General features: G+C 48.6%; 2 protein-coding genes across 2 annotated transcripts in view; one reads left to right on the plus strand and one right to left on the minus strand.

The window, feature by feature from the left end:
* Nutm1 (NUT midline carcinoma family member 1) overlaps positions 1–8,476 on the plus strand; it is a 10,812-nt gene extending 2,336 nt beyond the window's left edge. Inside the window, exons 2-7 of the mRNA XM_050134269.1 lie at positions 965–1,670; positions 3,548–3,676; positions 4,786–4,922; positions 5,344–5,618; positions 6,064–6,180; positions 6,518–8,476. Of these exons, the coding sequence (XP_049990226.1) occupies positions 965–1,670; positions 3,548–3,676; positions 4,786–4,922; positions 5,344–5,618; positions 6,064–6,180; positions 6,518–8,476 (3,323 nt within the window). The remainder of the gene's footprint in view (positions 1–964; positions 1,671–3,547; positions 3,677–4,785; positions 4,923–5,343; positions 5,619–6,063; positions 6,181–6,517) is intronic.
* Positions 8,477–9,692: 1,216 nt separating this feature from the next.
* Positions 9,693–17,490, minus strand: Lpcat4 (lysophosphatidylcholine acyltransferase 4). The gene is made up of 14 exons (XM_050134450.1): positions 16,937–17,490; positions 15,531–15,673; positions 15,025–15,245; positions 14,559–14,671; positions 14,387–14,447; positions 14,078–14,136; positions 13,868–13,902; positions 13,363–13,417; positions 13,184–13,266; positions 12,798–12,923; positions 12,432–12,564; positions 10,857–10,955; positions 10,179–10,335; positions 9,693–9,900 (listed from the first exon to the last, which is right to left on the minus strand). The coding sequence occupies exons 1-14, from the start codon at positions 17,048–17,050 to the stop codon at positions 9,725–9,727; spliced, it is 1,575 nt and encodes a 524-aa protein (XP_049990407.1). The 5' UTR covers positions 17,051–17,490; the 3' UTR covers positions 9,693–9,724.
* Positions 17,491–25,314: the final 7,824 nt, after the last annotated feature.

The raw sequence follows: 25,314 nt of genomic DNA on the forward strand, positions 1-25,314 counted from the left end.
CTCGAAAAAATAAATAAATAAATAAATAAATAAATAAATAAATAAATAAATAAACAAACAAATAAATAAATAAACTTCTAGCACTTAAGAAGCTGGACCACAGCTAAGATTTCCCTACTGCCAAATTTCAACTTGTCCAGCAGTTACTGGGGCACTGGAATTCTCCCTTCCTCCATGCCCTTCCCTCACCATTTCCGGGTCCTTATCTAATCCTTCCCAGCTAGTCCAGGCTGTTGCATAATGAAGCTTCTGGAAAGCAAGGATCCAGGCTCCCCTACCCTGTCCTGGGAACTGTGCTTCGGTGGCTGTGCACCTGCACGACAGAGCAGCTGGGAGCAGGTGGCTTCTGTCTCGTGGGAGTAGGTGGGGTTAGGAGAGGTCCATGTATGTCGGTGGCATTATTTTTAGAGAAATGAGCTTCACGAGCCTAGAGTCATTGTGCCTGTTCATAAACTGCAACTTCTTTTGTTTGAGGTGAGGAGATTATTAGGAGCAAGAGGAATAGGAAAAGAAGGAGAAGATGGACCAATGTTTCTGAGACAGCCTCCCCCTCAAGGACTCCATGGGTGCTTTTCAGGAGTCTGGAACTTTCCCTGCACTCAGCCTTCCTGCAGACAGTTTTCTTGCAGGACAGGTGTCAGTCCTATTTCACTTCCTGATTGACTGTGGAGCTGGCAGGGGAGGGCTACAGGAGAATTTTGAGAAAAGCTTAGAGGCAATGACAGCTTGAGCTTGCTCTTCTTGGGAGATGCAGGTCTATGTGTCTTATTGAGAGGGAGCAGCTTCTTTAGCCTGGTAACTCAGGGGTGAAGAACTGCTTGGGAGACATTTACAAATACACCCGTCCATACCCTCTCCTTCATATGTTAAGAGTCATAGCTCTGACCCCGTAGGGACTAAAAGGAAGTTGTATGGCCTAACTTCTGGTCTCCTTCCTTCCCCCTTGTCTTATTTGTCTCAACAGCCTCTCCATTACCAGGACCCGATATGGCCATGAAACCTGGTGCTGGCCTGCCCCCTTTCCCTGTGCTTCCTTTTGCCCCCGCTACTCCCGTTCCACCAGACCAACCCCTCTGGGAGCCATCACCACAGCCCCCCATACCTTCTGCATTCTCTCCGGGCAATCCTCTACTACTGTCTGCCTTTCCCAGTCCACTGTTGATGACAGGAGAAGGAGGCTCTGGCCCCAGTGTGGCCGGAACTGGCCAGGTCATTGTCAAAGTCAAGGCAGAAGTGGGGCCAGCTGAGCCCTCTCAAACTCAGAATCTTATAGTTACTCAGACAGCCCTAAACTGGATTACCTCAGGTACTCCCTGTGGGGGCCAGGAGGGTCCTCCTCCTCGGTACGTGACAGCCTCTAATGTGAAGACCATTCTGCCTGCTGTGGCTGTTAGAGTGAGCCAGGAGGGCCCCACAGGGCTACCTCTGCAGGCTCTACCATCAGCTGCCCAACTGGCTCCCATTGTGCCCCTGGAAAAGTCTTGGCCAGGAACACAAGCTGCAACCATGGAAGGAGGTCCAGTGGCTACCCGGAAGCCCTCTCAAGGTGACCTTGCCTATGCTTCCAAGGGTGTTTATGAGAACTATCGTCGCTGGCAACGCTACAAAGTCTTGGCCCGGACTCACCTATCCCAGAGTCCAGATGCAGAAGCTCTTTCCTGCTTTCTTATGTAAGTGGGGGTGGGCACCCAAAACTAATGCACCTAGGGCTTTGAGAGAGGACTCTGGGATAGACACAGGGGTATCGGTTACTCCAGAATTCTTGAAGGCAGTTGTAAGGGTGAGAAGATGCTGTTAAGAGAGAATTACAAGCACTGCTACATTCTTCCTAGCTTAGAAGAAACGCTCAGGTACCTTTCAAAGAACACCTACAACTTTGTGACGTCAGATAAACATTTTAGGGAAGTTGTCATTTACACACGAGAAGATGGCAAGTCTTCCTGCCATAAAGCAGAAAGCAGAGACTGTCATGTAGATCCCTGACACCAAATGTCAGGGCCCACCCTGCCCTCTGGCACAGATGACCTAGGATGAGGTGGGCTGGGCCCTGACTCATTCCTGTGGGATAGGGAAGATGGCACTGGGCCAGACCAAGACCTTAGCGTGTGTGAACCTTATCTTACTCAGGAGTCAAAGTGAACTAGGAAGGGTATGGAGAACTGTTGGCTCCACACACACTAGATTTGTGAGCTGGAACAGGGACATTTAACACCTTTGCCCTCAATTTCCTCACCAGAAAAGGGGTAATTGTCCCTATCTCCAAAGGTTGATCAGATTAAAGGTGCTTGGCAAAGTGCCTGGCATACAAAATCAATCATTTAAATGGTAGCTCTTTTATTATTACTGTAAAAAGTCAATCTTAATGAGGAAGGGAGCCCACATAAGGCCAAAATATCCCTCCTTTTGAGTGCATGTATGTTTAGACAAGAAGTCAGGAGTTACAGGCTGTCTTTTTTGTTTATACATCAACCATTAGTCATCTGGGAGATTTTTTTCTCTTCTTCCCAAGCAGACCATGGAGTAAAAACTGTTTTACCAGACTTTGAAAAAAAAAAAAAGCAAGTTCCTTTCTAGTGGAAGAACTCCTTCAACTGGACTTTGGAATAAGTGATCAAAAGACCACTCCCAAAGTCCTTAATAAACATCACTGCGGAGTTCTTGGTTTCTTAAGATAGCTCTGAGTTCTCTCTCGGGACCTAGTGAAGGATTTCTAATTCTAGAACCAGCATGAGCTCTCGAGGTTTGGTTAGGACCCATCCCCTTTGGTTTCTGGCCAGCTCCTGTTCCCCATGCTTCAGTCTGATGGGTAGGATCTTATGCCAGGCATCCTCCAGACCCAGTCAGCTGGGAAGCTGATTAGATGCTCAGTCCTGGGAAGCTGGCACTCTACAGTCCACCATTACAGCTAGTCTCCCCAGATGAATCTGATACACCATGTTTAAGGACTTAAAGAGAAGCCAGAAAGGCAAAAATGACATTCTTATTTTTAGTCTGCATTCTTGATTTCCTCTGGAGCGTTCCAGAAGTAACGGTCCAATATTCTATTTGAAGATCTATGATGACATTCTGGAGACAAAGAAAAAAAAAAACCTAATCCCTAAACCAAAACCCCAAAACTACTACAACACATGTTTTAATTAGAGGCTCGTGTTGGGTTTGTGAAATAAGTCTGACAATTTAAGAGGCGCCAGACAGGGTTAAATCCACTTTACAATTAATAGCGTTCATTTACAAACCCCAGTGTTTCCTTCTTAGTGTCCAGTAAGCGCTAGCACCATGAGAATTAAAGGTGGGTGCCCTGGTTTTTTTTTCAAAAGGGCAGGAGGAGAATCATTTGATTCTGTGTGATTTGCAGATCTTGGTGGGAAGGGCAGCAAGAACGGCAGACACCCGGCAGGGAGGCTGTGGAATCTGGACATTTCCTTAAACCGGAACATGACAGGGGCAGGCTAGAATTGGTGAAGGAAGGGGGATAGGGACTGAGGTGGGCATCAGGAGAGGTGCAGGGCACACTTTGGCAACGTGTCTGACCTAATGGGGGTTCTAGCCCAGTGCTTCGTTCCTTGGCCCGACTGAAGCCTACTATGACCCTGGAGGAGGGACTGCCGAGGGCTCTGCAGGAGTGGGAGCGAACCAGCAACTTTGACCGGATGATCTTTTATGAGATGGCAGAGAAGTGAGTCTGATGAACCCTCATTCACCCTGCAGGGGCAGGGGAGTGAGCGAGTGGTAGGGCCGCAGGGACAGGTGTGTGTGTGTGTGTGTGTGTGTGTGTGTGTGTGTGTGTGTCAGAGTGGGTTGTCAGGAGGGTCAGCTGGCAAAGGTGCCCCACCGGCAAGCCTGACCACCTGAGTCTGAGCCTCAGGACCCACATGAAGGAAGGAGAGAAGTGGGCCTCAAAAGCTGTCCTCTGAGGTTCGCACGTGCATGCTACACACACACACACACACACACACACACACACACACACATGCACACACACGAATGAATTTTAAAATGAAGAAGGGAGTGTCACAGTAGGGCTGCAGGCTAGACAAGGGTCTCCTGGATCCTTGCTGTTTCTCCCACCTGGGCTTTGGGGTTATTCTATCCTGTCTGCTCGTGACAGCTCTGCCGCCTCCGGACCTCAGCAGATGGCAAGTGGCTGTCCATGTACAACTTCAGAATCCCTTTTCCTTTTATGCTTTTATGATCCATCCAAGGCCATCCAAGGCCAGCCTGGGCAACACAGTGAACACTTCTGTCACAACAACAGTGGGGGAGAGAATCTTTTCTTCTAAGTGTACCTTTTACTATTCCCTGAATCTGAACCTTTGACTTCCTAGGTTTGCCCCTCAGGGCCTGTTCCAAACTTTGCACTCTGGTGGGCTCTGCTTCTCGAATTCTGCCAGATGAGGCCATAAAGAGCGACCCTTTAGAGTGTACCTCTAGACCGTTGCACGGGCCAGACTGAGTTCATCGAGCTTATATTAAGTAGTGGTGAATCCAAGGCAGTGGGTGAGATAGATATGACACAGGAGTGTCTGTCGCCACTTTGTCCTGGACAATCGTCCAAGCTCTGTACCAGCAGTTTCCTTAATCAGTGACTGTCCAAGGGGAAGGGACAATGTGATGCTATTCCCCAGCATTGCCATTAGGCTACCTGTGAGCAACTTCCCCTGGCTGACACAGCTTCAACAGTGTTCAGCCAGAATGAGGATGATTGTGGATGCTGCCTGGTGTCTGGGTTGCGGGTGAGCTAGGTCTCCTGCTCAGCACAACCTGTGCCTTCTTTACCCTCTGCAGGTTCATGGAGTTTGAGGCCGAGGAAGAGATGCAGATACAGAATGCACAGCTGATGAATGGGTCCCAGGGGCTGGCCCCTGGAACCCCTTTGAAACTTGATCCAGGGCCCCTGGTCCCTGAGGCCTGCCAGCAGCCAGGTAAGGCTACCCACAATCCAGAGGAGGGTGAGGAAAGGCATTGTTTTTTTGCTTCTGAGACGTTCTTGCCCGGAAGTGACATTTTATGAGCCAAATAGAATGCCCTATAGGAAGCTGGGTCTTGATCCCTTTTGTCTTGAATTAGCTATTGATCTTGGCCAAATAAACTAATACTCTCTCATTAAGATGCACATGAGCCCTATACTTTATCAACCTAAGCAATGGGGGTGGGGTCAGGCAGTTTCTAGGAATGTCAAGGTGTGTGGAAAGGTTTCTAACTGACCCTCCAGCTTTTCCATTTTTCTCCCCCAAAGCTTGATCCTATTCTGGAAACATTATTTTTCTACCCAGATTTCTTCCCTTTCAAGCATTACTGGAAGTAGATACCAAAGCTTTCGCACACCCCCATCTCTTCCCTCAGTGTACATCCCCAAGAAGGCAGCCTCGAAGACACGGGCTCCCCGCCGGCGGCAGCGCAAAACCCAAAGGCCTCCGCTTCCTGAGGCACCCAAAGAGGCCCCACCAGAAGCTGTGCAAGAATATATTGACATCATGGAAGGGCTGATGGGGAGCCACTTGGATACTGGGAAGGCAGAGGATGAAGAGGGGCAGCTGGAGGATGCAGGGATGTATCCAGATCTAAGTCTTCTGAACTATATTGATGAACTATGTTCTCAGGAAGTCTTTGTCTCCAAGGTGAGCGGAGTCTACATAGCTAATTTTCTTCTTCTCCTCCTCCTCCTCCTCCTCCTTTTTCTTCTTTTTGAGACAGGGTTTCTCTGTGTGTATCCCTAGCTGTCCTGGAACTCGCTCTGTAGACCAGGCTGGCCCCGAAATCACAAAAGTCCACCTGCCTTTAATGCTGGGATTAAAGATGTGTGTTGGCCAGCTACATGGCTAATTTTTAATAGATATTTGGGGGTTGGGCACTATGGGGCCCCAGCCATCTGGGATTCTGCCTATGGCAGGAGGTTCTGTTCTATAATTTGAAAATGGGTATACATGTATACATGTATCACGGTCTACTATAAACTCCAGGGTGGAAGTGGGGGTATGGGCCTCATAGCTTTGTCTCTAGAGCAACTGGGCTTACAGGTCACTTCATATCAAGGTCCACACCACTCTTCTCTCTGTTTCCCAGGTGGAGGCGGTCATTCACCCTCAATTTCTGGCAGATCTGCTGTCCCCAGAGGAGCAGAGAGATCCTTTGGCTTTAACTGAGGAGCTAGAGCAAGAAGAAGGACTTACACTTGTCCAGGTAAACTTGGGAGGCATAAAACACCAGGGAAAGGAACCTGCCTGATTCTGTATAACCCTTTGATATCCTAATTCTGTTTTTAGAGAATTTAGGGTTGAGCTCTGGGTCTAGAACAAGCAGGGAGGGGATCATGTGAACGAAGTATACAGGAGAGGAAAGACTCACATCAGGGGAATAAGACTCCAGAGTGGAATAAGCTACAGTACCTATCTTTGATACCATCATTTAAGCACTTACGTTCCTTCCCCACATTGTCTATCTGTCATCTCCTTTCACCCACTCAGCCACCTCTTTTCCTAACCATGTCTAGAACCGGCATTTGTCTATTCCCTTACAGCTGGTCCAGAAACGACTCTCGGCCTTGGAGGAAGAAGATGCACAGGCCCCTCCAAGTTGCAGTGGAGCTCAGTCAGACTCAAGTCCTTCTGTTTCTGATGAAGATGAAGATGGGGGTCGGAGGCTTCGGTCCTCACCTGGCCTTCAGGGGCCTGCGGGCACTGTTCACATTGGAAAATTTGCTTCTCCAGGCAAGCAGGCAAGAGAAATGTATGGTGGGCAGGAACAAGCCCTAGGTGGTCCAAGGGGTGTTCATGAAGATGGAAACACTCTGCTGCCCTCCAGCAGCTTGGACCTGCAGCTAGAACTTACAGCTTCACTGGGAATGCAAGTACCCTTGGGTGTGGGGAGAAAAGGGTCTGGGAAGGTTATAAAACAGTTCTCTGAACATCACGAAGGTCACCTGGGAGGTCCTGGGTCCTCTGGGAACTACCCAGTAGCAGATGGGAATCCAGAGTCTTTACCTTTTTGCTGGCAAGAAGGTCCCCAGCCCATGAGAGCCTCCAATTTGGATGTTGGACTTACAGAGCCAGCTCCTCTGCAAGGACTTGAGTTAGAAAGTCAGGCCTTGGGGTTGCAGTTAAGACAACAGATTCAGGGAGTTGGGGTGCTTACTCAAGGGAGAGACCCTTCAGCAGTGTCCCAGGAAGGCTCTTCAAGAGCCATGTGGGGAGGCGACAGAGGCCCTGCCATAGTTCAGAGTGATGATCAGAACCATTGCCCTGGAGCAGCAGGCAACCTGGATAGCGTTTCCCTCAGCCCAGGACTGTGGCTGAACAGCGACATGGATGCCGTACACTTAGAGTTCCCCTTACAGATAGAAAGGGTCATTGATAGCACCCAAGACTGGGCATGCATAAGGGAGGACCAGACACTGAGCTCTAGAAATGGTGTTTCTCCAAGTCCTAGAAAAACCACAGTGCCGGAGGGTGTGGGGAACACTGTGGTTCCCCGTGGAGGCACAGATGCGCCCGCTGTCCTAGAAAAGAAAACTTCCTGCAGCTTGCCAGGGTCCCTGACAGTCAGTGGCCCAGCCGTGATGTCTAAAGAACATCGAGAGCTGAGCCCTGAGATCATACCTGATCTCAGTGACCTCTGGGCTGAAGGTTGCTCCCCACTGCTGGAAACATTTGACACCTCCACACTGGGGGCTTCCAGAAACACCCTGATACCCACATGCCAAGACAATCTCCTTATTCTTGGGACCCAGGATACTTCTTTCCCCCAGGCTAGCCCAGAGGCAGAGAGCAGAGATAACCTACTGTTTCCTCTGTTGGAAAACATAGAACATGTTAACATATTAGATGTTAGAAGTGACGATGGCCCCCAACCAGGGATCAGCAGGGATTGCTGCTCATCAAGTTTTAATTCTTGTAACCTCCAAGGAGAGGGCAGGGAAGATACTGCTTCCTCCAAACCTGTGGCCCTTGTTCCCTTACAAGGTAGTCAAGAATCTTATCCACTCGAGACCACCAAACCAACATCTCACCAGGGTCTGGGAAGTACTTCCCCTAGAGGGGGAACCAGGGATGCTTTGGTTCTGAGAGACATCTCTAGTAGAGAGACAGGCAGCTCAGCAGATAGGGCCAAAGGAAGTGAGAAAGAGGAGGAAGAAGACAAAGAACTCTCTAACTTTGCCTACCTTTTGGCTTCAAAACTTAGCATCTCTTCAGGAGGGCCTCCCCTTAGTACTTTTCATGTCTCTGGAAGTCAGGGAGTCCAAAAAATATCCTACACATCTGCTAGAGTAGATGACCTTGACCAGCCTTCATCCTCTTTCCACACACCAGGGAAGGAAGCCCTAGTTGGGAGTCCAGCTACTGCTGTAGAGAGACCCCAGCCTGGTAGTTCTGGGCAGAAACCCCTTGCTCTGGGAATAATGCAGCTCCCACAGATCCGTAAAAGGCGGCATGACGGTTTTGCCACGAGCAAAAGGAAGAAACGACGTCGCAGCCAGTAGGAAGCTGAGGGCCATCCTGCAGCACCTAGCAGCACCCAAAGGTGGGCGCTCCGGAGTATATTTTACGGCTGTTGCTCCCTCGTGGGGAAGCAGCCCTGTCTCAATGTTTTGTTCTTGTGCAAGAAGCTGAAAACCCTGGGGCAAAAGACCAGACTGCTGGGTTGTAGGAGCCCCCATCAGTGGGAGGGAAAGGGCTTTGGGAAGTTATATGGAAAAGCGTTTGTTTTTGTTTGGAAATTGTTCTCTGTGTGCTCTTCTGCATGAGCACCTTGGCTGTTACATAGAACAGAGTTTTACAATAAAGGTAGATTCTGCAGATTCCCTGCAGTGTTTTGCTGAGAATGACTTTGACGACCAGTTATGTTCCAAAGCAGTAGACCGCTCTCCTCTTCCCAAGCCTAAACTTGGCGTTGGCAGGTCTTGTCTGGACATCCTATATTACTGTAGGCCTCCTTGAAGGTGGGAAAAGATGCTTTTTGTTTCTGTCAGCTATCAAAGACCTGATTTCCTAAATCAAATTAATTTTTACATATTTGTGTCAAGACAGTACCCTGAGGTGGGGGGACCTTTGTTCCTTTAAAGGCTGGACAGGAGGGATGTATACGTCCGCGGCTCCGTGTGGTTGCTGTGACCTGGAGAAGACGATCTTACTGACACAGGTCTCCAAATATGTGTGATGGGATAAACTCTCAGTGGGACTGTTAAATATGGAATGGCAGGAAGCAATATTTCCATCTTTAATGAGGACAGAGCATGAGGGAATGGGATGAAAAAGATGTTCACGAAGGAGTCTATTAAAACGTGCACATTTAGTAGGGGGCTAACAGCATGGGAAGAATACAAAATCACTGTATGCTTTCCATGAAGGAAATACCACAGTCCGCTTGTGAGTGAGAAAATTCAGGTGTGCCCAAGATCAATCTGTAGTTTTTTTTTAAAAAAAAAAAATTCCAATGGAAATCTGGCAGCTGACCATCCATCTATTTCCTTCACAACTAATGACTGCATTCGTGGGACCGAGCTTCATTTTTTTAATAGATATATATTTATATTTATATATAAAATAGTCTTTTACAAAAAACCCCACCAAACAAAAAATTAAAATAAACTTAAAAAAAAAAAAAACCAATAACAAAAAAAAAAAAATCAGGAGCAGAGATGGGGTTGAGGCAGAGGAGAGGCCTCTGGCGCTGTCCTGAGAGTAGGGCTGGAGTGGGAGGCTGAGGAGAGAGTGGGAGGCTGAGGCGCTCAGTCATCCTTCTGCTTGGGGGCTTGCACAGTCCCGTTGGCCAGGGCAGTGGGGCTGCTTGGGGATGAGGCATTTGGTATCTGGGAGGTGCTCCGAGGCTTGTGCGGGGGGCGTAGGTAGGTACTGAAAAGCTTTCCGTACAGAGGGTCGTGGAGGGAGAAGTTCTGGAACTGACCTGGATGGGAAGAGCAGGAAACGGAACAGCAAAACCACCTAAGCACGTGAAAAGGACCCCTCTCCCTTCCCTTTCCACAGAACTGGTAAACCCAGCCCCGCTAATCTGTCTTCTCAAATCCAGTCTTACATCACTTTTTCTCACTTGCCTGTTTTGTTTCCCACCCGCTTTGCCTCCTAGAGGGTCTGCTTCCTAATGTCCCTAGCCCTTTCTCTGTCAGCTCAGTGCTCAGAGCATATATCCTGGTGCTGATGGTACTCCTGGCGCCTGTGACTCACAGAGGGAGAGGCCTTGGCTGCCTCCAGGCTGGCACAGCTCAGCATGCAAAGTCGTGGCAGCAGGGCGGGGCGAACCCAGCAACAGGTGCAGGATGGTGCTGAAGCCCTCTTTGTATAGCAGGCGGCCAGGTCCGTCTGCCTCTTCTTCAGCAAAGAGCTTGGGACAGAAAGAGAAGCCTGTCAAGTTTTCTCCTCCAGGCATTGCCTCGTGCCGCCTGGAAAGCCTCCTGACGAGCTCTTCTCCCAAGAGTGCTGTATATAAGCCCTCTTGGACCTCTAGTGCCCTTTCTTTCAGGGTAACTGTAAAACACTTCTGCCTTCTGTCCGGCTAGGCCTCAGTAGGAGATACCGCAAGATAGGCAGCTTTAGGTAGTGTGGCACGCCCGGGCACTGACTGTCAAGTTGGGAGCGTAGGCCTCAGTCCCTCGCAACTATCCTAGCCCCCAGGCCTGGTCTGGACTCCAAATCCCAGCAGGCCAGGTCCTGACCCCTCCCTGGGGATGGGGTCAGGACCACTCCCCAAGGTATTTAAGTGATCTCCCAAAAGAAGAACACAAAGTCTCCTTTTCTTCCGCCTGGGGGAAGAGGAAGCCAATGAGAAGAGGACAGTATACCACCCTCCTGGGATGAACTGTGGGGTAAAGGTTGACAGCTGTCCCCACAGTCCCTCAGAAGTACCTCAAAGGCCAGGCGAATCAGCTCCTCCAGGCTCCTGCCTCCATCCAGGGCTGCTAGTGCAAGGGCCACGTTTCGGAAGTCCACCAAACCCTTGGCATCCTGGAGGGTGAAAAACCAGAGCAACACGGGGACCGTGCATCTTCCTCCTGCCCTCTGGACTTTGGTTTCTCTTCGCCAGGCTTAGAAATGAGGATTGTGGTCACTCTGCTCAGAACTGAGCACCATACTCCCCAGAACTCCTTAAGTTCTTGGGCTGTATGCTTCCTTCCGGAAGCTACACCAATCCACCAAGCCCTCCCACAGAGGTCTAGGGATGGCAGGGAATCCTCAGGAGTTCTCACAGACCACAGGAGAGCAACCCTGGTTTCCAAGCCAGACAAACTGGTTTTCCTCTGACTCCGCCTACCTGGGAGAACTGGTCCAGCGATGGAAAGGGGGCCACAGGCCTAATTTTTTTTTTAAGCAAAAAATCAAAACAGATGCTATGCCAGGGATATGGGGGGCATGTTGGCTGAGATGTGGACAGTCTTCCCCAATCTAAGAATCCACATATGCTCAATGCTTAAAATGTTTATTATTATTATTTTTAAATTGAGACAGTGCCTGTCTATATCACCTAGGCTGGCCTTAAATGTTTGATCCTTTTGCCTCTGTCTTCTCAATGTTGAGACCCATAGTCTGTGTCTTAGCACAAACAAAGCTCTTTGAGAGGCTGGGGGTATAGCTAAAGTCTAAAGAGCACCTGCCTAGCAGAAAAATCTGAGTCTATTCTTAGCACTTAAAAAGAAAATACAAGCCGGGCAGTGGTGATGCGCGCCTTTAATCCCAGCACTTGGGAGGCAGGGGCAGGTGGATCTCTGTGAGTTTGAGGTCTGCCTGGTCTACAGAGCTAGTTCCAGGGCAGCCAGGGCTGTTACATAGAGAATTCCTGTCTTGAAAAAAACCAAGAACAAACAAACAAACAAACTCGAATTGTAAATTTGTCTGGATACTTGGTTAGATTTCTGGAAATACATTTTGCCAAAATTCTTGAGTTAGTTCAGGAATCCTCTGGGAAGGCCACAGGATATTGGAAAAGAACGGGCCTCTGTATTGCAGCAACTGTGGGTCTAAATTCTCAACTGTTTAACCTAACCAGTTTCTTCTCAACCTTCTCCCTTCACCTAACCTTCACGACCCTTCAGTGAAGATCTTCATCCAGTGCCCCACACGGTCCTGATTCCCCATCTTTGCCAATCTCTAAAGTGGCTCCAGGCTCTAGACTTCCCTGAGGGAGTCTGTCTTTTGTTCCTCGTTCTATAACTACAACATTGTTCCCTCTATGCTCTGGAAACAGCCAAAAAAAAAAAAAAAAAAAAAAAAAAAAAAGTATGTCCCAATACATCTTGTAGCCAGCCATCTACGAGGGGTCTTAGACTATGCAAATAGACTTGCAATCAAGCAAACTAGAATTACGATTTGATGGAAATATAGTTTGCCAAAACTGCCCTGCTCACCGGAACATCATCTCTAAAACCTGGGCTGGTTGGTTCTGAGGGCAAGCCATCCATTGTGTTCTGGGTTCTCGCCCATTACCTGTTGGAAGTAGCTGAAGGCACCAGCCACTGTCTGAGGATCAGAGAGCTGTAGCTGCTGGGCAAACGCCTCTTGGCTTATCATTCGACTCCGGCCTGGCTCTGCTCCTGTGTCCACACAACCAGGGGACAGCCTACGGTGGAATTGTTGACAGCAGTGAGCTGACTCAGCCGTTCTGGATACGCCATGCACAATCTTGTCCCCAGCACGAGGCTCCTAGTGTGGGCTCAGCTGCGGTGGGTCCCCCCCCCAATCCCTTATACTGAGGATCAAATCCAGCATGGCACTTCCTCTTTTCCTTATTTTCCCTTCCTAATTTTCTCTGTCTGGGGCACTGCTCACACCCTCATCTTCAAGGTAACTTACCCAGCCTTCTGTAGCACCTTTCCCAGTTCCCAGAGCCGTGGCTCCAATGCTACCTTCAGCTGGCCCACCACAATCACAGGCAAGCTCCCCACAAACTCACATTCAGTGGCTGGAATGCCCAGGGCCCTATAGGACGGAGAGATGGAGATGAAGGGGGAAGGCATGAGAAGAAAGTCCCGAGGTTTCATGACACTCTGTCTGATGAAATGGTCAGTTTCCGTCATCTTTTCCCTCCTTAGTCTCAGCTGTCACACAGCCCTTCCCCACTATCCCTTATCCCGGCTGCAAGGCTGCAAAACCTCCTGCCCCTTCTGTGGTTCTTACGCTCTGCGTAATTGCTCCAGGAAATACTTTGTGGAACACCAGGAAATACTTGCAATACTCACTGTGCCATGACTCTCTGCACATTGTTAGCATAAAGGGTGGGGTCCTTACTCTCCTCAGGGCTGGGCTGATACACTGGCAAGAACTGAAACACAGGTACGGCTCTCATCAGGACCTGGAAAGGAGGCGCCGTCACTGCTACTCTGTTTTCCCCACCCCACTCAGGGAGGGCGGGGCATACCTCTACTTCCACGATGCTGCAGGGCTGTGAGGCTGTGAGCCAGAGAACTTTGAGTCTAAGAGAAGAGAGATGGGTGTTTAGCACTCTTTAACTACCCTCATATGAGGCTGTGACTAAAAAAGGCACCCCTAGCTCCAGTTAACTAGGAGGCTGAGAAGGGCCACAAAGATGATGGGGAGAGAGAAAAGCTGCAGGAACACACCAGGGGAAAAGCGGCAGGCAAGGGAAATCTGGGTATCAAGGAAAAGGGAAGAGGTATGCCTCGTGATATGGGTGCTCCAGAAGGGACCACCCCCTTCCCAAACAAGAAACAAACACAGGACAGTAAATAAGAAGGAATTGTAATAGCAGCTAGAAGGACTGCCAGGTTATACAGGGAGGTCAGAGGGCAATCTCCTCCAGAGCTCTCTCAGTCCTACGAGGGTGGTCTTTCCGGAGATTAGACCAGGGATGCTCTGGTGGACCCGACTCCCCACCCTTACCCCCCCACAACGCTATAACTCACACGCCAGGACCCCTCCACGCCCAGCTGGTGGTGTCCTATGGGAAAAGCAGAGGGAGGGGCAGGTGACTTTTCCTTGTGGAAATCACCTTTAGCACAGACCCCGACCTGACCTCACGTTCCGCCCCCGGATGCGTATCTTAACATGCCACCAGCGGTTTTCACTCATTTCCTTCATGTTCCCTGCTTCCCCCCTCTTCTACCGAGACTCACCAGACTGTTGGGGTATCGGATGAGGACAGGCTGCACAGGCACCCCTGCGATGAAGGCTCCTAAACCCCGTTTCCACCCCCAACCCCCAAGGCAGAAGTTAGTACACGGAGGTTGTCAATATGGCATGAGGGTCTGGGACAAATCCCAAATGGCAGGTGGTTTTGCTTTACTAAGAATTTTCTCCCTGACTCACCTTGTCAGCATTAGATAAGAGGTTTCTTGTCACCATCGTCACCCTCCTCCTCCCCCAACTGAAGCTGGAGCTCCCTTCCCCTCCACAACCTTACCGCCCACCATCATTTTACTCACCGGGTTTGAACTTCAGCAAAGCCTTCTTGTTAGAACAGGTGCCTTCGGGAAAGAATAGTACCTGGGTGGAAAACAAGACAAGAACCCCAAAGCACAGAGTGAGGTGGGGAGGGAACAGCAGCTGCTCTGCACACAAGGCGTAGATAGAGGGGGTCATGAGGCCCTTACCCACCTGAGGCCACTTGCCTCCCGAGGTAGCCCGCCTTCGGACCTCCTCAACCACTCTTCGGCGAGAGGCCGGGTCGTGCCGGGATACTAGGATGGCTTGATTGAATCGCAGAAGGGCTGGGTCGGGAAGGTTAAGGAGGAGTCACTTGGTTCTGACCCTGAGGCACTGACATCTGGCAGCCTCTATTTCCTCAACAGTATAAGATATTTCAACAATTCATTTATTGCTACCGTCTATGTATCGGTAGGCTGTCTTTTTAATACCTGTCTCTGGCCCCAGCCTTGAAGTCTGAGATCATTTGACACAATCAGGGATTTGCATTTCATCTGCCAACAGTCAGAGTCAGTATCCCTCCTAATTTTTCTCTCTGCGCTTGAAGCCAGTCCTCGCTAGTGTTTCCATTTCTGACTTTCTTTGGCCCAGACACACACACACACACCCCTGCCCCATAATTCTTGAATTCTCTCACCTCCAATGACAGGCACAGAAAGATTCTCAGCTCGAGACACAACCTTGGGCAGGTCACAGGGGAGTAGAACAATTGGGTCAAAGAAAGTTGAGTGGGGGGCGGCAACCAGGACAGGGGCTTCCAGGCGCGAGGCCCTCTGTCCCCGAACACGGATCCGGAGGAAGCCAAGCAGGAAGAAGAGCAGGCGGCTCAGACCAAGAACCCCGTTGTGGCATACAGTCCTGCCAGGACAAGGCTGGGGATCAGTGGAAGAAGAAGGAGTTCTGGCCCTTAATCAAGCCTGTCCCCCACCCAGGCACCTGGGACAGTAGGATACCCCTTTTCCCCCCTTAAAACATGTTAGCCATAGACCTGAAGTATTTGGGACATGTTACTTAGAGGTGAGGTTCTAAGGACCAGATCTTGGCTTGGCTGATAGCTCATTTAACAGATTCAGAGCCCCTGGAGGGCGGGCAGAGCCTCCAACAGGGTGAGGAATAGGGTCTTAGGAGTTGAGTCCCACTTACTTCCTCCATCCAGTAATTGGTTCCTGAAGCTGCTCTTCAGTGAGACCTGCTACTTGGAGCCACGCGAAGGGCCAGAGGAGAAAGAGGACGATAAAAGCTAGAAGCACTCGGATTGGGGCCAGCAGTACCCCCAGGAGACAGAACTGCAGAAGGGCAGGAGAAAATCTCCCTTAGGACTGGGAAGGGCTCATTCCACAGCATCCTTCTCCCACAAGGACTGAGCCAGGGCCAGAGTTAAGACCTTGGAAGGCGATAGTGTAGAGGGGCTCAGGGATCCAAGTGGGATGAAGAAGACACTAGTGAGGTCACGAGGATAAAAGATGAATACCACGAGGTGCCTTATTTTCTCTCTCTCAGTTGACTCCCACCCCATCTATAAAGGTTAACGTCATAAAAATGCATCTAGTACTTGAAATGGTTGTTAGGATTTAATGAGAGAATGCAGAGAAGGTATCCAGCACTGTGTTTGATGTAGGTTAGAGACAGGTTTTCTCCCCCAACATCCCATTCCATAAGTAGCTCCTATGCCAAACAAACCCGGTGCAGGGCTCTTTCCACACTTTGGGCCCAAGGAGAAGATGGTTGGAAACAGAGACCCACTTTTCAAGCCTCAGGTCAATCAATCCCTAGGACTGCAGAACAGCAATCCTTAGGTAACGCTAAGCCCTATTCCGCAAGGTAAGGTTGCCAAGAGCCAGGGTGACTCCAGAGGCTTCTCCTCAGGATTGAGCAGGTAAATAAACTTGGTCCCCTCGGGGGAGGGGGGTTCGGCCTCAGGGGAGGTGATCACAACAGAAACCTTGGACACTTCCTTCCCACACCACCTCCTGGCTACCCTAGGGTGGTGCGTCCCTCTACTTCCTGTAGCCAACCCCCCTCCCAGCCTCCCAGCCCCCACCAGTAGGTGCTGCAGTGAGGGTGTGCGTGTGTGTATCGGATGGGGGGGGGGTGGTAGCGGAAAGAGGAGGTGTTGGAAGGGCACAAGGACGCAGTCTCTGGGTCCAAACCGTTTAAGTCGAAGCACAGAGAAATGCTGAGCACGCCCCTTCCCCCACCCCGGCCTTTCCGTAGCCTCCTGCTCCATCCTAGCCCGTCAACCTCCGAGGGATGTAATCCGCATTCCCCAGTGTCCTCCATCTCTCCTATCCCTGGGTCCTCTTCGGTCCTCCCTCTTCACCCACTCGTTTCTTCCATACTTCTGAGCCTATTTAACGCCTAAGCTCGCGTCTTCACCAGGGCTCCTCACCCACCTCCGGCCGCCCCCACGTGCGCACCCCCGGACTCCCTCTCCAAAAGCTTTTCCGCCGCCTCCACTCTCATCCCCATGCCCATCTCAACCTCGGCTCCTAAACACCCGATCTCCCCATCCCAACCAGTCCTCCGCACGCCCCCTGCCCACACCTTACCTTAACCCTCTGGAGGCCGGAGAGGTGTAACTCATGCACGAACGGGTTTGGGGGCGCCGAGGGCCCGGAGGTGGGATCGAGGGGGGCCCAGGCCCCAGGACTTCCTTGGCTCATGATGGGAGAAGGTGGAGCGAGGGCCGCGGCCCCCCCTCCACCCCCGGCCCGGGCCCCGCTCCCGGTCCCGCTCTGCAGAGCAGCTCTGCTCGTGCGGCGGCGGCAGCGGCGGCGCTCTGGTCCCAGCCCCGCCTGGTGCCGACCGAGGGGCGGGGAGCCGCGGCGCCGCCCGGGCCGCTCGCGTTGTCAGGGCGCCGGCCGCGGGGCGGGGCTTGCGGCGCCCCGGCGTCCCCGCTCCTCCGCGTTCTCGGCAGCCTCTCGTGCCATTCGGAGCGCGGCGCCCCGAGGACCTGGCCGTCCCTTTCGAGGGTCTCGGGCTGGAAGCCGGAGGCGAGGTGGGCGCGCAGCCGAGCGCCCCAGTCACCTTCCGGACGCCACGGCCACCCTGAGAGCGCAGACAGGGTGGGGCCCTTGTCCCGGCGGGGTGCCGACACCGCGGCTGCCGAGGGAGCCTGGGCCCCCCTCTCTCCGCCGCTCTTTGGTCCCAGCTTCCCCATCTCCCAGGCGGACCACCTATTTCCTTCCCAGCCGGTGAGCCGCCATAGTGGAGCTCGCGCCCTCTTGCGACCGATGTGCGCGTCGCTGCACTCGGCGTCCGCGCGTGCCAGGCTGCGTGGGCCACCGTCACCCGCGCGCCTGCATCCCTCGGCGCTTAGCGGGTGTACGTCCCCCAAGCCCGACTGGAGACACGTCGCTATCTCAGCTTCTATATGTGTCTCCCTCTGGACTATGGAAGACACCTAAGTTCCTGTCACCTGCAAACCCCTAAAGCCCTCCCAAAACTCATTGTACAGCAGCCTAGCAGTTGAAGCACCAGGAAACTGAGTGGACTTTGAAACCCATAGCTGCAAACGCTTATCAAATATATAGTGCACAGGGGAGAAGGAGGCTTTGCTTATGAAAATAAGCCGGGTTCAGTTCACCTTGTCTTCCATCTGCCCACTGAAAAGGTAAAAACGGAATGGGTGTTGAAGCAAGAAAACGAGGGGGGGGGTGTTTAACTTCAGAACTAAGGATGTTTGCCTCAATGCCTTCTTGAGTTCTGAGTTAACTCCAGCATATGTTCAGAGGCCAGGATGAGAGTGATGAGGACTCACAAGTTCTGTTGATAACAAAATAAAACATGTACTTCTCAGCAAAAATCCACAGATAATTCTTGAACTTCAACAAAAACCAAAGTGGGTGATTCTAATTTCCTACATTCTCACCAGAAAAGAGAAAGGACAACTTTACTAATTTCCCTTGTCTTGGTTTCAGAATGCCAGCGTTCGTGCGTGCATGCGCGCGCGTGTGTGTGTGTGTGGTCGTAGGACAACTTGCAGGAATCATTATTTCCAGTTTTTGGGTCTCAGGAATCAAATTCCGGTTATTGGACTTGGTGGCAGCGGTATCTTAGAAACCTCCTTTGGGGATTTTAAGCTCAGGGGATAGGAGAAAGGGAAAGAGGACATTGAAGGGGTCCTAAGTAGGAGCCAGAAGTAGCTCCTGTCTAGATTCTATGTCAATCCCCATAACCACTGACTGTATCCACGCGAAAAGGAACAGCTGGCAGGGTCTGGGAGAGAAAAGTGATGCCTCCTAGCTAGGATTTGCTCCTGCATATCTGAAAGTTTGTGTACCTCCCCTCCTGTTCCTTCATATGTTGAAGTCCTAGTCCCCAGGTGGTGGTTACATGGAGGTTAGACCTTTGGGAAACGAGTCTCCCTTCTGTGGCGGAATACCTAACAGAAGCAGTTTAAGAAAGGAAGTATTATTGTGACTCACAGTGAGGGTTACGGTCCATCACGTCAGGGAAGACAAGGAGCGGGGGTGTAGGGCGACCGGTCACATTGCACCTGCAGGTTTAATGAAGCAGAGAGACCCAGATGCTATTGCTCAGCTCATTTTTAATCCCTTTTAATTCAGGGACCCCAGCCTATGGAATGCTGCTACTTACATTCTGGGTGTGTCTTATTGAACCTTTCTTCAGTTAAACCTTTCTGGAAACACCCTTAGAGACATGCCCAGAGCTGTGTCTCTATGATGATTCTAAATCCTGCCTAACCATCACCCAGCAAGACCCTTGTGATCGCAGCAGTACCCTAGTAAGAAGAGGAAGAGAGAGAAATTGTGCCTGGTGAAAGTTCCTGGGCAGAAAAACTTACATGAGCTACATCGGGACCCCTAGTCTACAAGCCAGGAAGCTGACCCTGCCGCACAGCAAATCTGTGGGCACTTTCGTCTTGGAATTCTGAGGCTCTGGAACTGTGAGAGTTGCTTGCTGTTTAAGCCACTTAGTCCATTACACTCTGTTGCAGCAGTCCAAGAGAGAGAGAGAGAGAGAGAGAGAGAGAGAGAGAGAGAGAGAGAGAGAGAATGAATGTCTGTTTGTAGTTCAAGGCCTTGAACTTAAGATCCTTTTGTTTCAACTCTTAAGTCCTGGGATTTCAGCTGTGTGTCATCACCTCTGGCCTAAAATAGTGTCTTAAAGTTAATCATAGGGAATATTCTCTTGTTCTCTTTTATGCAATACTTAAAAGAAGGCAGGTTTTATATAGCTCTTGTATTCCAAAGTAGTTCCACTATTTTTATAATCTCATATTTCATTTTTAAGGGAATTCATCAATGCATAAACATTATTTGGTTTTATGCCCTTAGTGTTTATTTTTATTGTTGTGTTTTAAAATTTTTACTTTATGTGTATGAATTTTTACCTGCATGTAAGTGTGTGTGCTACATTCTTGCCTGGTGCCCGAGAAAGTTAAAGAAGGCATCAGATTCCCTGGAACTAAATTTATGGATGTTTGAGAATCACCATGGTAACTGAACCCAGATCTTCTATAAGAACAACAAGTGATTTTAACCACTGATACATTTCTGCAGCCTTCTGCCCTTCATCATTTGCACATAAACTAGCCTGTTCAGGAAGCTTTATTAGGATCCCCAAAGAGTACGTATAATAATATCCAAATGACTCCAAAATTACTCTAATAACTACTACATACAACTAACTCTCAATTATATACAGTTTGGCTATGTGACCATTTATAAACAAAATAAAATAAATAAGCAAACAAGTAACAGAAGTATATTCTCCCCAGGGTCTATGATTACCCACAACCATAGGTTTCTGACTAGATTTTCAATACCAGGTATGTATTACCTAACAGAGTGGGCTGCAAATCTAATCAGAAAGTAGTTGGTTATCCCTCAAAAAATCATGCGACTATTGCATCAGTGAATGTATCAATATTGTTGCACACAGGGTCCATGACTGGGTAAGATCACTGATTCTTTTTCTTCCCTCAGCAGCCTGTTTCACACACACTAGACAGCAAATAGGTAGTTTCCAGCTCAGTTTAGTATGGTTTCTTGGTGCGTTGTAACCCAAGTGTGTGGTGTCTTTCGTAATAGTGTCTTGTGACTTCTGGGAATAGCATTATTCACCCATTCATGGTGCCTCTATTCCAACTCTTTCTCTCTCTCTCTTTCTTTCCCTTTCCTTTTTCTTCCTCATCCTTCTCCTCCTTCTTCTTTTTTTTAGAACAGGGTTTCTCTCTGTGTCTCTGGCTGTCCTGGAACTAGCTCTGTAGACCAGGCTGGCCTCGAACTCATAGAGATCTCCCTGCCTCTGTCTCCCTAGTTCTGGGATTAAAGGCGTGCATCACCACTGACTCAAACCCTTTTTCTTAAAATATGTTTTTTAGTTAGCCTTAGTTTTGGTTAGTCCTTCCCTTCCTGCAGTCTTTCCCCCTACCTCTTGTCCCCATTCCTATTTAATCTTACTGACAGTTTAGTGAGAAGAAAAGAAAGACAAACAAGAGAACAGGCATGTTAAGACAGCACCGGCCTTTATTTTGGGGAATCCCTTTCACTGAAGAGTGGGAGTCTCTGTAAGAATCAAAGCCTGCTGTCAACTTACAAGCTGTCCCACAGTTGACCACTGCTAGAAGTAACCAGTTAGTGAAAAGTTAGGTGGCTGATATTTACCTTTCCTGGCTGGCTGTTACTTAGGGTTCATGTAGAAGGGCAGTAAAGAATCCAGACAAACAGGCTAGTTTAATTCTTGAAACCAAATAGTTGGTGCTGGAATTGACACAGTTCAACTAAAATGGAGGAGTTTATGAAATGGCATGGCCCTTGCTAACACTTTCCATCCCTTATGGTTCTACCCCTCTACTTTCAAACTGTATGTATCTTTTTTTAAAAAGATTTATTTATTTATTTATTTATTATGTATACAACATTCTGCCTCTATGTATGCCCGCACACCAGAGGAGGGCGCCAGATCTCAATACAGATGGTTGTGAGCCATCATGTGGTTGCTGGGAATTGAACTCAGGACCTCTGGAAGAGCAGCCAGTGCTCTTAACCTCTGAGCCATCTCTCCAGCCCCCAAACCGCATGTATCTTACTATTCTCCCTTCAGCTTCTTTTCTCATGGCTTCTTTCTTGCTTTCTAATCTCTATAGATCTTTTTAATGTTAATATGGTGACCTCCTCATTACCTTGCATGAAACTTCTTATCAAGCAATGACTGGAGATTTATTGTTATTATTTTTTTACTTCAAGTAGCTATTACAGCATTAAAATCTGAAAGAAGAAAGTACTGTTTTTTAATGCAGAGATAAAAGCTGAAATATATGTGTGTGCCTGTCTTCCTACTTATGAATGTTTTTCATCTTTAGTGTTGTGATATTTTAAAATAACAGAATACATTAAAACAGAAACAGAAGGAGTTTTAGCTCAGTGTTAGAACAGTTGGCTAGTATGTTGGGATGAAGGGAAAGATGAGGAAGAAGATGCAAACAACATTAGTTAACATGGTGTCTTAGCAAGGGTTTCTATTTTTGTGATAAAACACCATGACCAAAAGAAACTTGTGGAGGAAAGGATTTATTTCAGCTTCCAGTTTCACATCACATTCCATCACTGAGGGAACTCAAGCAGGGCATGGACTAGGAGGCAGGAACTGAAGCAGAAGCCATGGGGGACTACTGCTTACAGACTTACATCTCATGGCTCACTTGGTCTGTTTTCTTCCAGCGTGCAGGGCCACCAGTCCAGGGTGGCACTGCCCACAGTGATCCGGACAGTCCCACAGGAATCATCAATCAAGAAAATGCATCACAGGTTTGCCCATAGGCCAGTCGGCAGCATTTTCTCAGTTGAAGTTCCCTCTTCCCAAATGACTCAAGCTTGTGTCAAGTTGACATAAAACCACAGCATGGACTCATGTAATGAAATTTTGAGTAAAGAAGAGAGATTCAGCTCAAAGGTTAACACAGGTAGGAAGAGTGGACATGTGTGACCAAAAAGTTGTGTAGAGGAGGACGGTGGATACAGAGAGGAAACATCAGGCTAAGAGGACGTCAAGCTAAAATCCGATTGTGCTAGATGTTTTATGTCAACTTGACATAAGCTAAAATCATCTGAGAGGAGGTTGCTTCAGTTAGGAAAATGCATTCCTAAGATCGGGCCGCAAGCAAGCCTGTAGGGCAGTGGTTCTCAGCCTTCCTAGTGATGTAACTCTTTATAAAGTTCTTCACGTTGTGGTGATCCCAACCATAAAATTATTTTCACTGCTACTTTATAACTAATTTTGCTTCTATTATGAATCGTAATGTAAATATTTGTGTTTTCCAATGGTCTTAGGTGACCCCTGCAAAAGGAAAGGGTCATTCAATGCCCAAAGGGGTTGCAACCCACAGGTTGAGAACCACTACTATAGGATATTTTCTTAATTAGTCGTTTATAGTGAAGGGCACAGGCCATTGTGGGTGGTACCATCCTTGGACTGGTGGTTCTGGGGTTTATAAGTAAGCAAGCTGAGCAAGCCATGAGGAGCAAGCTAGTAAGCATCACCCTTCCATGGCTTCTGCGTCAGTTCCTTCTCCAGGTTTCTTCCATGATGTGGGATTCCCCTCTGTATGCTGTGAATATATTTTATTACAATTGGTTGATAAAGAAGCTGCTTGGGCCTATGTCAGGGCAGAATAGAGAATGGCAGGAAATCCAAACAGAGATAGAGGAGAAAAGAAGGCGGAGTCAGGGGGACACCATGTAGTTGCTGAAGGAGACAGATGCTGGAATTTTAACCAGTAAGCCACAGCTTTGTGGTGATTCACAGATTAATAGAAATGGGTTAATTTAACATGTGCAAGTTAGCTAGAAATATGCATAAACTATTGGCCAAACAGTGTTGTAATTGATATAGTTTCTGTGTTATTATTTGGGTCTGGGTGGCTGGGAAACAAATGAGCAGCCTCTGCCTATACTGTCCTGCTTGAATTCCTATCCTGACTTCCTTTGATGATGAGCTGTGATGTGGAAGTGTAAGCCAAATAAACCCTTTCCTCCCCAAATTGCTTTTGTTTCATCACAGCAGTAGTAACCTCGACTAAGGTACTTATCTAAAGGATTTTCACTAAAGGCAGGCCATAGTCGAGGGAAATATATTTGATCAGATTTTAAGGGTGGGAGAATACTGCTTTCCAAAAGTAGTGATGATCCACAGCCTGCTTTTAACTAATTGCAAGGCTGAAGACAAGCTTTATACTGTCTGTAAAACTAAGAGGTAAGCTGAAGACAACAAATAGAATGGACTCCGCTTTCCTGTCCCAAGGCTAATCAAACCAAAAGGTAAGCTGACAGTAGAACAGCTACTTACTGCTCCTTCCTACCTGTTCCAATCTCATGTCTCTAGTCACACAGAACAACTCTTGAGCTAACCACAATGCAAACCAAGTAATATCGAGGTTAAATACTCACTCCTTGATTGGATTGAAAAGATAGAATACTCTTGTGCCCAAGGTCTATGTCACCCTAGAGTGAGGGCAATTTTATATCTCTTCAATGAAAACTGCTTAATGTGTGATCTGAGGATTAATATTAGCCATTAGATTGAAGTAAAGGAATCGATATTTGCCAGTAGTCAGTTGTCAAAGGAAATCAGGATTACGTGACCAGTTGCTGCCGATGAAATTGACATAGCTTGTGAATTTATTTATCTTAGTTACTTTTCTGTTGCTGTGATTAGACACAATGACCCAGGGCAAAAGGAGAGAGAGAGAGAGAGAGAGAGAGAGAGAGAGAGAGAGAGAGAGAGAGAGAGAGAGAGAGAGAGAATTTATTTGGGGCTTACATTTTCAGAGGGTTAGAGTCTATGGTGGTCTGAATGAAAATGACTTTCATAGACTCATATGAAGTGCATTACTGGAGATGTGGCCTTGTTGGAGGAAGTGTGTCATTGGTGATGATTTTGGAGGTTTCAGAAGCTCAAGCCAGGCCTAGTGGCTCAGTGTCCCTTCCTGCTATCTGTAGGTCCTGAAGTAGAACTCTCGGCCTCTTTTCCATCACTGTGTCTCCCATGCTTCCTGCCATGACAGTAATGGGCTAAACCTCTGAACTGTAAGCCAGCCCCAATTAAATGTTTTCCTTTATAAGAGTTGCTGTGATCATGGTGTCTCTTCACAGCAACAGAACATTACTAAGACAGAGTTCATGAGCATCATGGTGCAAAGCATGGCTGCAGGCAGGAAGTATGTCATTAGAACAGAAGCTGAGAGCTCGCATTCTGAGGCAGAGAGCGCTAACTGGGAATGGCTTGGGCTTTTTGAAACCTCAAAGCCCACCCACGGCAACAAACCTTCTCCAACAAGGCCACATCTCCCAATCTTCCCAAATAATTCCACCGACTGGGGAACTACGTATTCAACTTTACCAGCCTATGAGAGCCATTCTAATTTAAACTACCACGCTATTGTTACCCAATAAATTCTGACTGTGGAAGACACAAACATGTCTGTCTGTGTTTCTGACAGAGTGCATTCATGAAACCTGTGTTGTTTCTTTAGTTTCTGATTCTTGTAGCTTGTCTTCAAATTCCTGTCTGTATCTATTTCTAAATTCTTTCATCTATTAGACCATGAACATTCTTTCCCCCCCTTTCTCCCCCTTTTTTCTTTTAAGATTTATTTATTTATTATGTGTACAACATTCTACCTCCATGTATGACTGCACGCCAGAAGAGGGCACCATCTCATTACAGATGGTTGTGAGCCACCATGTGGTTGCTGGGAATTGAACTCAGGACCTCTGGAAGAGCAGCCAGTGCTCTTAACCACAGAGTCATCTCTCCAGCTCCCTAGACCAAGAACTTTCAACTAAAGTTCTGTGCCTCCAGTGACAGAAGGAATCTCTGCCACTATTTTGAGACAGAGAATCCCCCACCACATTAGCTTTCTAGCACTGTATAATAAATTGTCATACAATTGGTGGCTCAA

The sequence above is a fragment of the Alexandromys fortis genome, unplaced genomic scaffold (genome assembly GCF_014885135.2).
Source record: "Alexandromys fortis isolate MF-2015 unplaced genomic scaffold, M_Fortis_MF-2015_v1.1 scaffold_6, whole genome shotgun sequence".
Taxonomy (NCBI): domain Eukaryota; kingdom Metazoa; phylum Chordata; class Mammalia; order Rodentia; family Cricetidae; genus Alexandromys; species Alexandromys fortis.